Source organism: Chiloscyllium punctatum, chromosome 14 (genome assembly GCF_047496795.1).
Source record: "Chiloscyllium punctatum isolate Juve2018m chromosome 14, sChiPun1.3, whole genome shotgun sequence".
NCBI classification, from domain to species: domain Eukaryota; kingdom Metazoa; phylum Chordata; class Chondrichthyes; order Orectolobiformes; family Hemiscylliidae; genus Chiloscyllium; species Chiloscyllium punctatum.
Genome location: NC_092752.1, coordinates 44,793,594 through 44,811,460, shown reverse-complemented (window position 1 = coordinate 44,811,460; position 17,867 = coordinate 44,793,594). Strand labels below are relative to the sequence as shown.

The following is a 17,867-nucleotide window of genomic DNA, read 5'->3' as shown; positions in this document are numbered from 1 at the left end:
ACGCAATTACAATGCTTAAAAGGCATTTAGATAGGTACATGATTAGGAAAGGTTTGGGGGGTAGAGCCAGGAGCAGGCAGGTTGGAGTAGTTCAGTTTGGGATTATGTTTGACATGGACTTGTTGGACCGAAGAGTCGGTTTCCGTGTTGTACGACTCCTTGTAGACATGAAAGCTGAGCTAACTGACGTAAACTAATATACTTGGCTAAGGGATAGATCAATGTATGCAAAGGCTCAGGGGTAGCCACACTATTAAGTGTATATTATAGACCCTTAAAGAGTGGGAGAGAGTTTAGGGAACAGTTATGTTGCCAAATTCCTCAGTGTTAAAACAACAGGGCAATAATACTTGAGGGATATAGCTATCCAAATATCAGCCGGGATATGATCAGTGTGAAAGGCACAGATGGTACAAGGTTCTTCAACTGCTTTCAAGGGAACCTTTCTTTTCACTTGCATGTCATAAGTTCAACCAAGAGAGGGAACAAACCTATGTTTAGTCTTAGAAATGATTTGGAGTTTCTGGTGTTAGACTGGAGTGGACAAAGTCACGAGTCAGGCAAATCAAGGTGGAGCCCTTCATCCGACCCAAAATGTTGATTTCCCCTGCTCCTCGGATGCTGCCTGATCTGCTGTGCTTTTCCAGCAACACACTCTTGACTCTGATCTCCAGCATCTGCAGACCTCACTTCCTCCAAAGTAAAAACTCACACAACACTGAGTTATAGTTATTTGAAACCACAAACCTTTGGAACACTGCTCCTTCCTTAGATAGCTACTTGAGGAAGGAGCAGGTCTCCAAAAGCTTGTGATTTCAAATAAACCTGTTTGGACTATAACCTGGTGCTGTGTGACTTTTGACTTAGTCTTAGAAAATGAGACTGGACAGGCGAATGAAAAAGAAGTGGGTGACCACTTTTGGGGTGGCTAGGTTTAACATTATTATGGAAACGGATTAAGATAGAACATGAGTAAAAGTTCAAAATTGGGTGGGAAGTGAAACTTAAAATAGCTGAATAATGATCTGGCAAATGACCTGGTGTCCTGAGGAAGGGTCACTGGACACATGGCATTAACTTTAATTTCTGTCCACAGATGCTGCCAGATCTGCTATGCTTTTCCAGCAATTTCTGTTTTTATTTCTGGCAAAACCGAGCTAGTTACAGCTGCTTGAAGGAAACTCAGTGAGTGGTACTCAAAGGTGAGATTACACAGGCATGCTGTTGTCATGTCCCCACAAAGACAAAAGGTACTGCCAAATCTAGAATTCCCAACAGCATAAAGGTTATAATAAAGCAAAAAAAAGTAACTGACAAATTTTGAAAACAATAATGAAGCTTAGAAGAGGACGACAAGTATAAGAATCAAGCTAAAAGGATATTAGGGGAGCAAAGTGAGTTTACAGGAAAATGCAAAGATATTTTATCAGCACATTACAAGCAAGAGGATGCCAATTCCTCAAAGAATTCAATGAAATTTGTTAGGCATGATCTTCCCTTAACAAAGCCATGCTGACTATCCCTGACTAGTCCATGCTTTTCTTAGTGACACTATCCAATCAGTTAGGATTGATTCTAATGATTTGCCTAATACTGAAGTAAGACCACTTGGCCTATTATTGTTTGTCATTTTCTTTGTACACTTTTTAAACAAAGGAACTACATTTGTATTCCTCTAGTCCTCAGGCACCTCACTTGTGTTTAGTGAAGATTGAAAAATAATTATCAGATCACTTGCTGTTTCCCCCTGATCTCTTTCAACATCCTAGGAAACAATCCATCTGGTTCTGGTGGCACATTCACTTCCAAGGATTCCAACTTCGCTAACACTTGCTCTCTCATTACGTCATTATAATTGTTTTACCAACATTTCAAACGACTCCTATTCAATTACTTATGTCCACATCATCCCTTTCCTTTGTGAATACAAAGACAAAATAATCATTTAAAATTCTTCCCATATCCTTTGCATCTTCATAGAAGTTTCCTTCCTCATCTCGGATAGGTCCCACATTTTTCTTAACTACCCCTTTGCTCTTTACATACAGGTAAAACACCTTTAGATTTTCCTTTATCTGGCTTGCTAATACATTTTCATTCCTTCTCTTTGATTTCTTCATTTCTTTTTTTACTTGAATCCCCTGTACTTCCTGAACCTAGTTGGCGTCGGCTATCTGCAGCGTTGAGCTATTTGTGACTATCATGTTGATAGTCTGGATCAAATATCTGGTAAGTGTAGTATAATATGGGAATCTATGAAGTTGTTCACTTCTCCAAAAATGGTAAAAACTTAGTATTACTAAATCAAAAAAAACCTACAGAACACCAAGGTACAGAGGGTACCTTGCATGAATCATAATTGTTAAAATGCAGAGGTAGCAGGTAGTCACAAATACTCAAGGAATAATCAAGAGGTAAATGTGGATATAATGCTTCAGTTATGCAGGGCATTGATAATAAATTTCATACTGTGTGCAGTTTTATTCTACCTATTTAAGGAAGGATGTATATGCATCAGATGTGGTTCAGGAGAAATTTACTAGATTAACCCCTTGAATGAGGGTCTTCTGAAGATAAGTTAAACAAGCTTTGCTTGTTTTCACTTGACTTAAGAAGACTGAGGGGTAACTTTATCAAACTGTGTAAGAATTGAATTGCCTTAATAACCGTAGAATCCCTTCAATGTGGAAACAGGCTCTTCGGCCCAGTGAGTCCACACTGAACCCTCCGAAGAGTATCCCACTCAGATCCATTCCCCTACATTTACCCCTGACTAACGCACCTAACCTGATATCCCTGAACGCTATGGGCAATCTTAGCACGGCCAATTCACCTAACCTGCACATCTTTGGATTGTGGGAGGAAACTGGAGCACTCGGAGGAAACTCATGCAGACACGGGGAGAATGTGCAAACACCACACAGACAGTCGCCCAAGGCTGGTATCAAACCTGGGACCCTGGCGCTGTGAGGCAGCAGTGCTAACCACAGTGCCGCCCCACGGAAGTTTCCTCTTGAGCAATCCAGAACATGGAGACACTTTTGAAATTAGGTTTGACCCTTCCAGGAGTGAGATGAAGAGATTTTTTTTTCTCTCAGATGTTTGCGACTTAGTAATTCCCTGACTCAGAAAGCTGTAGAGGAAGTGTATTGAATACTTTTCAGATACAGGTAGATAGATTCTTGTTCAGCCGAGGAATGAAGGATTATTGCAGGTAAATGGGAATGTGGGATTTAAAGCTCAAATGGATCAGTCAGGATATTATTGAATGGCAAAGTGGGACTACTTATATTCCTATTTTGTACGTTCATGGATTGTCATTGATATGATAACAGTGGCAATAGGCCACAGCAGGTCAATTACCATGAATCTAAGCAAACAATCACTTTGCCTAAAATGGGAGGATTCAGTCCATTGCCTTTGATTGAGAAATATTTTAATGATACTTATTATTATAAATTTACTTTCTTCAATGTTTATTGAGTATAGAGAGGAACTGTATTTGTATTTTCATGCTCAAAGACAGATATAACATTGTAGATTTTTGTAAAAAAGTACTAATCTGTTTCTAACCAGACAAATTTGTGGTTAAAAAAACCTGGATGCTGCAAGTTACATGACTGCACAGCTAAAAGTTCTAAGTGGATTGCAGGAAGACACATGCAGGTGTGTAAAATCTGATTATATACAAGAAATTTGCAAGCAAATCAGAACCTTAGCTTTGAAGAGGAACAGCAGATTGGAGGAACACCTCAAAAGGGACTCTCATAATTTTGAAGTATCAAAGAAGTCATTTAATGTACCATCATTTTCAGCTTTGCAGTGTATACCTGGCTAAAAGTATCAAACAGTGTAAAAGTGCTGAAAACACTGATGAAGAACAAGGAATTTCCACTCCTTCCCAACGTCTGCTGGTCTGCTGCTTCCCCTTATACAAGAAAACATCAACTATCCAGCTCCACAAGCCATCATACTTCACTTCAAGTGTTGCCCTCTTTATGTCAGCAACAAATAACTCAAGTAATGGATCCCAACAGTACACCAGAGACTTATTGTTCATACATGTTTCAAAAGCATGAGCAATCCAGCAACATTTCTTAAATTGCTGGATTACCACAAAGCTTACTGCCATTCAGGGAAAAGCATTTTCCACTTCTTGACCAGTTTAATTGTTGAAGATTATCTAGGAGCCGAGACATAATATACACTCTGCATGTGTCATTCTGCACTGGAAACATTGAATTTGATCTTGAATTCCACTATGACAGGACTACAGGTTTGAAACCTGGGGTGAGAGTGTGGTGCTGGAAAATTACAGCAGGTCAGGCAGCATCCAAGGAGCAGGAGAATCGAGGTTTCAGACATGAGCCTCATTCCTGTTGAAGGGCTTATGTCCGAAACGTCAATTCTCCTGCTCCTTAGAAACTGCCTGACCTGCTGTGCTTTTCCAGCACCACACTCTCGACTCTGATCTCAAGTACCTGCAGTCCTCAGATTTGAAACCTGCTCAGACAATCTGATACTTAGAATATTTAGCTTAAGTGTCTAGTAGAGCAACAAAGAACGCGTAGATCTTTTGGACACTCTATAACTTTAGTAACTTACCTTCTAAACATTGCTTTTATTTATTTTTGTTATGTTGGAGGCTGAACTAAACAGCACTTCTTGACTATGCCAAATTATCCTTTTAAATAGAACAGGTATTAATTTGCAACCCATGAAATGATGTGTTCCAGGTGAGAGACGAAAGGAATATGCTAAAAGTGATCTCAAGAATCCATCGAATTGCAATAATCCTTAAGCTTCTGGTGGACCAGTTTGCAATTCTGGAGACTATGACAGCACTGGACTTCTTTGATTTCAGGTAGCGAAAATTTGCAACTATCGCGAATAAGGGGAAAAGTTATATGTAATGCATTTGACTGCAAAGAAACAATTGCTTATTATCTACAAAATATATGATTGCATTTATTTTCACACTTGTTGCAATGAAGACCTCTGCCTTAGAGATTCTGAACATATGACTTCACATTTCTGGGTTTTGATTAATACATTGATGAGGAGGTGATAATGCAGTGAAAACTTCTACTAGGCTAGAAATCTAGAACCGGAGGCAAATATTTGGGACACGTGGCTTGAATATCATAGTGACACATCACTAAATTTGAATTTTGTTAAATTGGAGATCGCATAACCGCTGCAAATTTTCATTAAAGCAAAAACATCTGCTTCTCTAATGTCCTTTAGGCAGGAAATCTTCCATCTTTACCTCGTCTCACTTACACATGAATCAGCAATATGGCTGACTCCATTGTCCTCTGGGCGACTGAAAATTGAAAATAAATGCTGCCCTAGCCAATGATGCTATCATCCTGTGAAGGACTTATCCCCTGAGATAATTCAGTTTCTTGGATGTAACGCCTAGGTGAAAGATATGTATCATTAGGAATCCTTGAAGGAGGCAGATTAGCATGTGCCTGAAGCAATCTCAAGCCAGTCAAACATATATTTGTGAGACAGAAGGAAGATCTTTTGCAGCCATGTAGGTGTCTGGTGCAGGACATAGTAGTGATGTAGGATCTGCTATTGCACTCTAGCAATTATCATACGGAGGTTTGAGATGAGGAGAAGGAGGAGCAGTAAAAATTGCACCCTAAATGACTAATGATCCTGGCCTTGTGTCTAGGTATGTAAGCTTCCTTCATTTCACTATTGATTCTGCCTGTCTTTCACTGGAGATATATTTGAAGACATGTGTAGCTTTCAGGAAATTTCAGTCCTACTGTACGCACTTCTGTATTAATGTGAAACCTTAAAAAATAGAGTTAGAATTACATTTGATTTGCTTTGCTAACTGCAGGTAAGTAAGCTTCTGTTATTCATATTACAATACCATGAAATATAAAGATCCAAATCTTCCAGTCTCTGGATTGTCACAGACTGAAAGCATGCTGGAAAACTTGCAGGCATGTGGAAATTGTCCAGGCTGTTAAACTTTTGATGGGCTAGTTCCAGACTGTCTAGACACATCTGTGCATTTCTTTGATGCTGAAATTATGTCAAAGGTGAAGGACTATGGGGATGGGTAAATGATGCGTGGAGTTGGATCCCAGAGTGAGAGAAAAGCAGGGAGACAAAGGAAAGGGTAAAGGTCAACCTTGGAGAATAAACAGCTGCCAGTGGGAGCGCTTAATGGCTGACAAAGAGTAAGCAACAACACAGCAGAGGACCAGACCCTTCAGCCCTCTCCGTCACTGACACATTTTGTCTTTTCATATTAAAACTGTCTTCACTTACAGGATCTGTACCCTTCTATTCTCTTCCTTTTCATGCATTCATTTAGGTGCTTCTTGAATGCTGCTAGTGTCTGCTTCCACCGCCTCCTCTGGCAACATATTCCAGGCACTTGCCACACTTTGTCTGCCAAATGTGTCTCACGCATCTCTTTTAAACATTCCCCCTTACTCTTTAAATCTGTGTGCCCTACTAATTGACCCCTCCACCCTGGGAATAGCTTTCCACTCTATCCATGTCATTCTCTATATAATAAACTTCTATCGTGTCAACCCTCAGTCTCCTGCGTTCCAGTGAAAACAAACCCAGTCTATCCTTCATCATCACTAAGATCCCCCATACCAGGCAACACCTTGGAAAACCTTTTCTTTACCCTCTCCAAGGCATCCACATTCTTCTGGTAGTGTGGTGACCAGAACTGTTTGCAATATTCCAAGTGTGGCCTAACTGAAGTTCTATAAAGCTGCAGCATAAATTATCTATCTTTATACTCAATGCTTCTTCCAATGAAGGCAAGCATGCCATATATAGCTTTTTTACTACCTTACCTACCTGCATTGCCACCTTCAGTGATCTGTGAACCTGCACACCCAGATCCCTCTGGATATCAATACTCCTAATAATTTCCACTTGTACTTGACCTTCCAAATGCATCACCTCATAACTGGCTGGATTAAACCCCATCTGCCATTTTTTTGCCCGTGCCTCCAATGGATCTATATCCTGCTGTATCCTCTGACAACCTTCCTCAGTATCTGCAACTCCACCAATATTTATATCGTCTGCAAACTTACTAATTAGACCAGCCACATTATCCTCCAAATCACTTAAGTAGACCGTGAACAGCAGAGGTCCCAGAACTGATCCCTGTGGAATACCACTAGTGTCAGTCTTCCACTCCCCCACAGTCACATGAGTACCTGTCACATGGAGACCAAATTTGCACCCCAATATGCCAACATTTTTATGCACAGGTTCGAACAAGATTTCTTCTCTGTGCAGGATCTCCAACCAACATTATACACCAGGTACATTGATGACATTTTCTTCCTCTGGACCCACGGCGAGGAGTCACTGATAAAACTACACAGTGACATCAACAAGTTTCATCCCACCATCAAACTCACCATGGACTACTCTCGACTGTCTGTCTCATTCTTGGACACATGCGTCTCCATCAAGGATGGGCACCTCAGCACCACACTCTACCACAAACCCACAGACAACCTCACAATGCTACACTTCTCCAGCTTTCACCCAAAACATATTAAAACAGCCATCCCCTATGGACAAGCCCTACGCATACACCAGATCTGCTCAGATGAGGAGGAACATGACGGACACCTGGAAGTACTCAGGGATGCCCTCACAAGAACGGGGTACGATGCTCAACTCATCAACCGCCAGTTCCGACGTGCCACAGCAAGGAACTGTAATGACCTCATCAGGAGACAGACACGTGCTGCAACTGACAGGGTACCCTTCGTTGTTCAGTACTTCCCAGGGGCTGAAAGATTATGCCATGTTCTTCGTGACCTGCAACACATTATCAATGAGGATGAGCACCTCACCAAGACCTTCCCCACACCTCCATTACTTGCCTTTAAACAACCGTCAAACCTCAAACAGATCATTGTTCATAGCAAGCTGTCCGGGTGTCAGGACGACTCCATACAACCCTGTCACGGTAGGTGCTCCAAGACGTGTCAGATTGTGGACATAGATACCACCATTACAAGTGGGGACACCTCCCACCTTGTACATGGCAGGTACTCATGTGACTCAGCCAACGTTGTCTATCTTATACGTTGCAGGCAAGGATGCCTGGAGGCATGGTACATTGGGGAAACCAAGCAAAGGCTATGGCAAAGGATGAATGGGCACCGCACAACAATCAACAGACAGGAGGGCTCCCTCCCAGTTGGGGAACACTTCAGTGGTGCAGGACATTCAGCCTCAGACCTTCGGGTGACCATCCTCCAAGGTGGACTTCGGGACAGGCAGCAGAGGAAAGTGGCCGAGCAGAGGCTGATAGCTAAGTTCGGTACCATTAGGGAGGGCCTCAACCGGGATCTTGGGTTCATGTCACATTACGGGTGATCACCATTGCACTATACACACACACACAGATATTCCTGCACACACACACTCTCACATACACACAGACACAGGTACACACAGACGCGCACACAGACACCCACACACACCCTTATAGACACACAAACACTCCCACACTGACACATGCACCCCCTCACAGACTTAAGACACTCTGCACTCACTACACACACACACACACTTTTCTCACACTCACAACCCTCACCCCAGACACACACACACACACACACACACAAACACACAGACAAAGACCCACATGCACATATATATTTTGTGGGGTGAATTTGTACTTGCAGAGTTACATTGCACTTTGCTCAAAAACTGCATGAATTAATGTAAAACTCTGTTATCTCACTTTTTAGATTAGAATCAATCTAAACATCAGGTCATAGACAGAGAACACAGGGGGCTAACACCTTCAACATATTGTCTAGCTATCACCATTGTTAACAGCTAACCCAAGAATGCTACTTTTAAAAAAGGGTTTTGTGATTTACACATGAAAGAAGTGAAACTATCGCTGTATTCTAACAGATGAAAGGCTGAACAGACAATCAATTCTTCAATGTATAATTTCAGTTACAGCACACTGCAAATTTTTGCTATAAATTCTGTGTTACGATCGAGCCCTCCACAATCACCTGATGAAGGAACATCGCTCCGAAAGCTAGTGTGCTTCCAATTAAACCTGTGCACAAAATTATGCTGTTTTTCGGTCTTCAGTCCATTTGCTTCTAAATGCGTATAGATCTTCTCCCTGAGAATCTTTTCCACTGCCATGAGGCTCACAGGCCTGTAAATTACTGGATTATCCCTGTTACCCTTTACATATAATAGATTCATGGAGATGTACAGACTGTTTGGTCCAACTCATCCATGCTGACCAGATATCCTAACCTAATCTAGTCCCAGTTGCCAGCACTTGGCCAATATCCCTCTAAACCCTTCCTATTCAGATACACATCCAGATGCCTTTTACATGTTGTAATTATACCACCCTCCACCACTTCCTCTGGCAGCTCATTCCAGACACACACCACCCTCTGCAAGAAAACATTGCCACTTAGGCGCCTTTTATGTCTTTCTCCTCTCTCCATAAACGTACGCCCTCAGGCGACTGACTGTGTGGAGTTTGCACGTTCTCCCCGTGTCTGCGTGGGTTTCCTCCGGGTGCTCCGGTTTCCTCCCACAGTCCAAAGATGTGCAGGTTAGGTGGATTGGCCATGCTAAATTGCCCGTAGTGTCAGGTAGATGTAGGGGTATGGGTGGGTTACGCTTCGGCGGGGCGGTGTGGGCTTGTTGGGCCGAAGGGCCTGTTTCCATACTGTAAGTAATCTAATCTAATCTAAATACTTCTCCTAAAAGAAAAGTAACAGTGCCTGTCTTTAAAAAAAATTAATGCTGAAAGGGCAGCTCCATCCTCAGACAGTGATTCTCAATTAGACATTAGGGCGAAAAGAAGAGAAAAACTGTTTATATATCGAAACAGCTTCCCTGTTCTCAGTAATCAGTTTGTTCATCTACCTTACTCCATGAAAAAGGCACAAAGACAGAGAGAAAAAGTGCATGCAATATCATAACTCATTCTCTTTTTTTGCATAAATATTGCCTGCAATATTTAAAGCAGCTACCATCAGGGTTAAAAAAAAAACAAGAAGCAAGAACATAAAAAGCACTGCACAAGATCATGGGTTCTTATTCTGACATTTTGAAGAACACAATGCAGTATAATGTGGATAAAAAGCAAACATCTGTACATGATTGACACTCCAGTTACTGAACATATTTAAGGAAGAAACAAATAGTATTCTACAAACTAATTATGTCAAGGTTGTCTGGGAAGAGAGCGTGAGTATGGCATTGAGACAAGGATTGGCAATGAGTGTTTTGAATGACAAACAGACTCAAATAGGCTTTCTTCTGCTCCTAATTTTGATATATTTGTGGAATCTTTGTATTTGAAAAACTAGGCAGTTTCCTAGAAGCGAGAGTGTTTCCCCTTCTATGTTTGGAATGGTTTGCCTGAGCTGTTGAGAGGACATTAGGATCAATCACATTGCAATAAATATGCTCCAATACCTTTCTGGGATGCATCTCCTTCCAAAGTGTGATAAAAAAATTGAAGGAAAGACTTGCTTTATGATAAAATATTTTAAAAGATTGAAAAATATTCTGGTGTATTTATGCTAACTGTATATATCTTTGTGGAACAAATTTCTAAAAGTGGAGGCTGGGGTTGCAAAATTTGCCCATTCACTTAACTTCCCTCAATTGCCCTAATGCTTCTTTACAACATCCTCAGCACTCTCACTCCCACATTGTTTTTTTGTTGTAAAAATCATCATGTTTTACCAGCCTTGCTGCTACTTAGTCAGTAAACATTTTGTTGTTCATGCTGATAATAAATTGTTGGAGCTGATCTGTCAAAAACCTCTGAAGCGTACCACCAAGATTACATCTACTTGTAAAAACTCAAGAGTACAGTTTTGATGCACAATGCAAATAAGACTCATGAATGACACATTACAATGATCTTAGACAATTCGAAACATTACTAAGAACAAGGATATTCATCTAGACCTACAAGTGGATATTATTGAATCTGAGTTAAAAGATGGCCTTCATATTCATCTCATTCAGTCTAAATAATGACCATGAATCCATTGTTGTTTGTTGGAAAAACACATCTGGTTCAGCAAGCTGCATCTGATGATGTGCCGCCCTAACTGCTCGATAAGCAGCCTGAATACATTCAGCAGGTCCTAAGCAAGCATATTCTTTCCAGTCATTCAGAGATGAACTAGGATCTCATAGGTTTCAGAGACAAACAAGTGATTATTCCACAAGACCTAAATCAAGTTATACAGAGAAGTCACAAAGATGAAGAAAAAATCCAAAAGATTCATGTATTAGTCTAGTATTGATAAGGACATTGACCAAGTCATCTAAAAATGTGAACTCAATCAACTTTAACAATCAAAGAAAAAGTTCATTACACAGGAGATTCCTTATGAGCTATGCTGCAAGGTTGTGATTGATATTTTCCATGCTCAAGAACACGATCACATTCTGGTAACTGACTGTTTCACCAAATTCTCTTTTTTTCTGAGACAAATCAAAGATATCAGTCATGCAACCAATTAACTGCCATATTCTTAAACAAATACTTTGTGTCAGTATTTTCCAAAGAGAAGAAACTGTTGGAGCATGATCTCAGGGAAGGGAGTGTTGAATCTCAAAGTCAAGGTGCTATTAGAAAGGTAGAGGCGTTGTGCATCTTAAAAAGTATTAAGATAGATAAGTCCCAGGTCCTGATGGGATCTATCTCAGAATATTTAGGGAGGCAAGAGAACAAATGGCTGGAACATTGACAGACATATTTGTATCCTCATTGTGAGGTCCCAGAAGACTGGAGGATAGCTAAAACGTTCCATTGTTTAAGAAGGATAACAGGAATAATCCAGGAATTTAAAGCTTGTTAGCCTCACATTGGTGGTAGGGAAATTATTGGAAAAGTTTCTCTGGGACAAGATCTACATGCATTTGGAAGCAAATAGACTGATTAACAATAAACAGCATTGGTTTACTGTGGGGGAGGTAATGCCTCATGAACATGATTGGGTTTTTTTGTTGAAGATGATTGATGAGGGGAAAACGGTCAATGCTGTCCGCATGGACTTCAGTAAAATCTTTGATAAGTTCCATCATGGCAGACTGGTACAAAAGTTGAAATCACATGGTATTGGGGGGAGCTGGCAAAATGGATATAGAACTGGCTTAATCATAGGTTGACAGAGGGTAGCAGGGGAATGGAGTGCTGTGACAAGTGGGTATCCCATAGGGAGTAGTGCTGGGACCTCTGCTGTTCGTGACCTACATAAATATTCTGGAGGAAAACAAGTTGAGGGGTCACCTGATAGAAGTTTATAAGGTTGGGAATGGATAGAAACTAAATATGAGGCTTTTTCCCAGGGTGGAGGAGTCATTTAGTAGGGAATACAAGTTTAAGTTGCAAGGGAAAGGGGAAGTTTAAAAGAGGTGTGCAAGGCAAGTTTTCACACAAAGGGTGGTGAGTACCAGGAAAGTGTTGCCAGAGGAGGGGGTGGAAGCAGACACAATAGCAGCATTCAAGAAACACCTGGAGGAATACATGAATAGGAATGGAATAGATGGATATGGATCCTGTAAGTGAAGACAGTTAGAGTCATAGAGTCATAAAGTCATAGAGATGTACAGCATGGAAACAGACCCTTCGGTCCAACTTGTCCATGCCAACGAGATATCCCAACCTAACCGAATCCCATTTGCCAGCATTTAACCCTTGAAACCTTTCCTATTCATATACCCATCCAGATGCTTTTTGAATGTTGTAAATGTACCAGCCTCCACCACTTCCTCTGGCAGCTCACTCCATATAAGCACCACCCTCTGCGTGAAAAAGCTGCCCCTTAGGTCCCTTTTATATCTTTCTCCTCTCACCATAAACCTATGCACTCTAGTTCTGGACTCCCTCAGCCCAGAGAAAAGACCTTCTCTATTTATCCCGTCCATGCTCCTCATGATTTTATAATGTCTCTGATGCTTCTGGGTTAACACCTTTCAGCCTCTCCCTATAGCTCAAATCCTTCAACTCTGATAACATCTTTGTAAATCTTTCTGAACCCTTCAGGTTTCACAACATCCTTCAATAGGATGTGCAAGACAATTGAGTTTTTGGTGAATGGCAACCCCAACGATGTTGGTAGTGGAGAATTCAATGATGGAGGTACCACTGAATGCCAAGGGACAGTGGTTAGATTATCTCTTATAGAATCAAAGAGTCACAAAACATAGAAGCAGACCCTTCGGTACAACTCATCTGTACTGACCAAGTTTCCCAAGCTAAACTAGCCCCATTTGCCTGCATTTAGCCCATATCCCGCTAAACTTTTTCTGTTCATGTACCTATACAAATGTCTTCTAAATGTTGTAATCATACCCACAACCAACTCTGGCAGTTTGTTCCACATATCAACCAACCTCTGTGTAAAAATATTGCCCCTCAGGTCCCTTTTAAATCTTTCTCCTCTCACCTTAAAAATATGCTCTCTCATTTTGAACTCACTTACCCGAGGGAAAAGAACTTTTCCATTCACCTTATCTCCTCCTCTTGATTTTATAAACCTCTACAAGGTCACCCCTCCACCTCCTACACTCCAGCCTGTTCTTTTAACTCAAACACTGCAGTCGGCCACATCCTGGGAAATCTTTTCTCTTTTGGACCCTCTCAAGTGTAATAATATCCTTCCTAAAGCAGGGTGACCAGAACTGTACACTGTATGAAATATGCCAGCAGAGGCTTGGAAGGCCGAAAGGTCAGTTCCTGTGCTGTATTGCTCTTTGTTTATTCTATTAAGCGTTTTTGGTGCAGAAAGTAGGGCCTTCAATACATGACCTTTTCTCCTCAATATCCTCAGTCAAATGACTTTTCTGTGAATACACTGTCCAAATGGTGAAGTCCATGATTACTCACCAGAAAGCTGCTTGCTCAGATATTTGGATACCCATGGATATTTAGATCTATATACAATTGCTCTAGTCAATGGTTTAACCTGACTGGAAGCTCTTATGACTGGGAGACAGATCCACATAGTGCTTCCCCCACACATTCTTACCACCTAACCACAGAATGCATTTCTGGAAAGAAGGATGGAGAAAAAGAAGAAGAAAAGTAAAGAGCATCATCAATGAGAATCACGAGAAAGCATCAGAGTTTAAGATTTTCTTATGAATACCCAGGTTCCGAGAAAAATACTGCAACGTTATGTCCAGCTCAGGCAATAGGACAAAGTCACAAACAGTGGTCAATTCATACAACAAAACAAGCAGCTCACCTGGGTTATATATAGTCAACAAGCTGCCATACAGGAGGATGCTTTGGATACTAAAGGTATCAAAGCAGACAACAAATATACATCAATGATAGATGGTATATGAAATGGTGATGATAAACAATAACAGTTTAAGATATCCTCCCTCGAAGGTATACATACATTATGTCACAGCAATGCAGTTGTTGTGTGCCTACTGCTGTCTGGGTAGTTGCCCAAGCCCATCATGTCAGAAGGGAAAGAAGTGTATCAGCATAGTATACTGACAAAAAATAGTATTGCTGTCAGGTTAACTTAGATCAGGTTTACAGCATAGAAAGTCCAAAAATTTAAATGGAAGAATCAATTCTTAATTTTACATCTGAAAGTGGTATATTTTCTTTGTTTGCTGGATGTATTAGGCAAAGGTAGTCATTGGAATTAGGCCACATACAATCTACAATCTCTTTGAATGGTGTTACAGGTATGAAGGGCTAAGTAGCCTCTTTTATGTTCCTAATGCCTTGTTCATAGTTTAAATTTGTTAGGGTAAGGAAAAATTCAACAACTACTTGAGATGAGTGTTAATGAAAAGTTTACCTGTTATAAAAATGATTGGACAAGAATATCTCTGGTTCCTATGCAGAGTAATGGCATAAATCGGTGTACACACACGAGGGCAGAATCTGTGGTAGGCTTGAAAGCTCAAAAATAATTGTAACATCAAACTGAGCACAATCTGTTTTGAGGAAAGAGATGATCAATATGACCACAAGAATCAGGAAGTCCTAACAACGAGGCATATCACACGGAGTGGGCACTTGTCAGAGTGGAGATCCTTCTACATGAGGACTTCTCTCTAATTTGGCACAACAGAGTCAAAACTCCAACAAGAAATCTCTGTCCAGATAAAACAGGAAGTATCAGAAAAGAAAGAATGTGGCAAGGAAAGGTTACTAAACACTGAACCAATGATGATTCAGGATTCCATTTCTCAAACGGTTGCATGTCAATCTTTTCATGAATTCTACTACCCATTCCGATCCTTCACATATTTTTACTTTCCTGACATTCTATCCTTTGCCTACCCACGCCTCAGCATTCAAATGGAACATATAGTTTAAATCATTGCCAAACTCACATCTTCTCAGTGCCTCTTATTCATAAAACTACTGGAGCAAAACTGTTGAGAATAAAATTGGGAATAGCAAAAAGAGTTTTTTTTAAACGAAAGCCTGAAAAATGTATCTGTACTTATATAATTACTTGTGAACTCCTTGAGAGTATATAGATTGGTAGATGTTTTTACCTTTCTTTCTCTCCTGTTTTCCTAAAGGTCTGTATATGTTCCACAAATGAGGACGTGGTAGTTTTTCCCAGACAATGCTCAGACATATTTGTAATGTGTGAGTATCTTCTTCTTAGGTAACCCTTGGGACAAAGGATTTCATGTTTGAGTTGTTTAGAAGTGATTAAACAATCCAATACTGGATCTGCACATACAGATGCAGGACGGGGAGTAATCTTGGCTTTACCAAGTGGGTGGACGGGATGCTTGCTTGTCAAAGATGCTCATGATGGTTGGTAGCTTGGTGAAGGTTTTTTTCTCCAAGTTGTTGGTCTTGGACTGGAGATTCCTATGAGTTGGCAGGGATATTGTATTTATCTCATAGAGGCTTTAAAGGTGTCCTTGGAGCATTTTCTCTGCTGTCCTGTTAACTGCTTGCCATGGTGAAGCTTAGATTAGAGAACTTGTTTTGTAGATCTTGTGTCAGGCATATGGATATTGTGATCCACCCAAGACATGGGTTTTCTGTAACCAATCATATTATAAATAATAACAACTCTCTTCGTTCTATCTTTCTGCACTTACATGGTTTTGTGATGGGACCACACATGAAATAACATGTGAAGGCTGCAGGGAAATGCCTGGGAACTACAGACTGGTAAACCTAATGTCTTTGGAGGGTCAGTTGTTAGAGGAGATTCTGAGAGACAGGATGTATAAGCATTTGGAGAGGCATTTGAGATATTCAGCATGGCTTTGTGTGTCTCACTAATTTGATTGGGTTTTTTTGAAGGGGTGATCAAGAAAGTAGATGAGGGCAATGTGGTAGACATCTATATGGACATTAGCAAGGCCTTTGACAAGGTACCACATGGTACGTTGTTGACTAAGTTCAAATCTCATAGGATCCAGAGAGAGCTAGCCAATTAGATACAGAATTGATGACGCAGGGTGGTGGTAGATGGTTGTTTTTTAGACTGGAAGCCTGTGATCAAAGGTGTGGCACAGGGACTGGTGTTGGTTCCACAGTAATTTGTCATTTAGATAAATGATTTGGATAAGAATTTAGGAGGCATGATTTAGGAGCAAATTTGCAGATGACACCAAGATTGATGGTATATTTGGACAGTGAAGAGGGTTATCTGGGAATGTAGCGAGATTTTGGTCAACTGTACCAATAGGCTGAGGAATGGCAGATGGAACTTAATTTATATAAATGCAAGGTGTTGCATTTAGTGAGTCAAGCCAGGGTAGGCCTTACACAGTCAATGGTAGGGCTATGAGAAGTGTTGTAGAATAGAGACCTAGGGATACAAGTTTGTAGCTCCTTGAAAGTGGAGTCACAGGTAGGCAGGGTGGTGTTAAAAGGTTTCAATATGCTTGTTTTCATCAGTCAGAGCACTGAGTATAGGAGTTGGGACTATAAAAGTAATTGGTGAGTCCACTTTTAGAGTACTGCATGCAGTTCTAGTCACCCATAAAGGAATTTATTAACCTAGAAAGAGTGCAGAAAAGATTTACTAGGATGTTACCTGGAATGGAAGGTTTGAGCTATAAAGAGAGGTTGGATAGACTGGGACTTTTTCCCTGAAATGTAAGAGACTGAGGCATGACCTTATAGAGGTCTATAAAATCATGAGAGGCATAGATAAGGTAGATAGCCAACAGCTTTTTCCCATGGTAAGGGAGTCTAAAACTAGAGGATATAGGTTTAAGGTGAGAGGGGAAAGATACCAAAGGATCCAGACGGGTAATTTTCTTTACACAGAGGGTGGTGAGTGTCTGGAATGGGCTGCCAGAACAGTGGTGGAAATGAATATAGTTTTGTTATTGAAGAACCACTTAGACAGGTACATGGGTAGGATACATATGGATGGATATGGACTAAACGCAGCCAAATGGACCTAGTTTAATTGTGAAAATTGGGTAGCATGGACAGGTTGGGCCGAAGGGCCTGATTTCATGCTGTAGACCTCTATTACTCTATAAGTTTTATTTGCAGTGGGTAGTAAATGTCTGGAAAGCTCTACCAGGGCAAGTGGTCAAAGCAGAAATGATAGCAAACTTTAAGAGGCATTTTGACAGACACATGAACAGATAGGGAATAGGGAAATGGACCATATGGAAGCAGATGGGATTTGTTTAGAATGGCATCATGGTTGGTGCAGACATGATGGGCTGTAGGGCCTGTTCCTGAGACATACAGTCCAAAGTTCTATGTTTGAGGGTCAAAGGTGCCAGTGGAATAATTTCCACGTATTCTCAGGCAGATAGGATTAATTTAAAATGGAATCATGCTCACCATAGACATGTGTTGAGCT

The 17,867-nt window shown here is 40.8% G+C and overlaps 2 protein-coding genes across 3 annotated transcripts in view; both read left to right on the top strand.

The window, feature by feature from the left end:
* Positions 1 to 17,867, top strand: part of tdo2a (tryptophan 2,3-dioxygenase a) — a 103,581-nt gene that overhangs the window by 27,552 nt on the left and 58,162 nt on the right. For both annotated transcript variants that reach the window (XM_072584274.1, XM_072584275.1), the window contains exon 5: positions 4,737 to 4,864. In XM_072584274.1, the coding sequence (XP_072440375.1) occupies positions 4,737 to 4,864 (128 nt within the window). The remainder of the gene's footprint in view (positions 1 to 4,736; positions 4,865 to 17,867) is intronic.
* LOC140485487 (uncharacterized) lies at positions 6,987 to 8,320 on the top strand. The gene is made up of 2 exons (XM_072583684.1): positions 6,987 to 7,981; positions 8,109 to 8,320. Exons 1-2 carry the CDS (start codon positions 7,207 to 7,209, stop codon positions 8,168 to 8,170), a joined length of 837 nt encoding a protein of 278 aa, XP_072439785.1. The 5' UTR covers positions 6,987 to 7,206; the 3' UTR covers positions 8,171 to 8,320.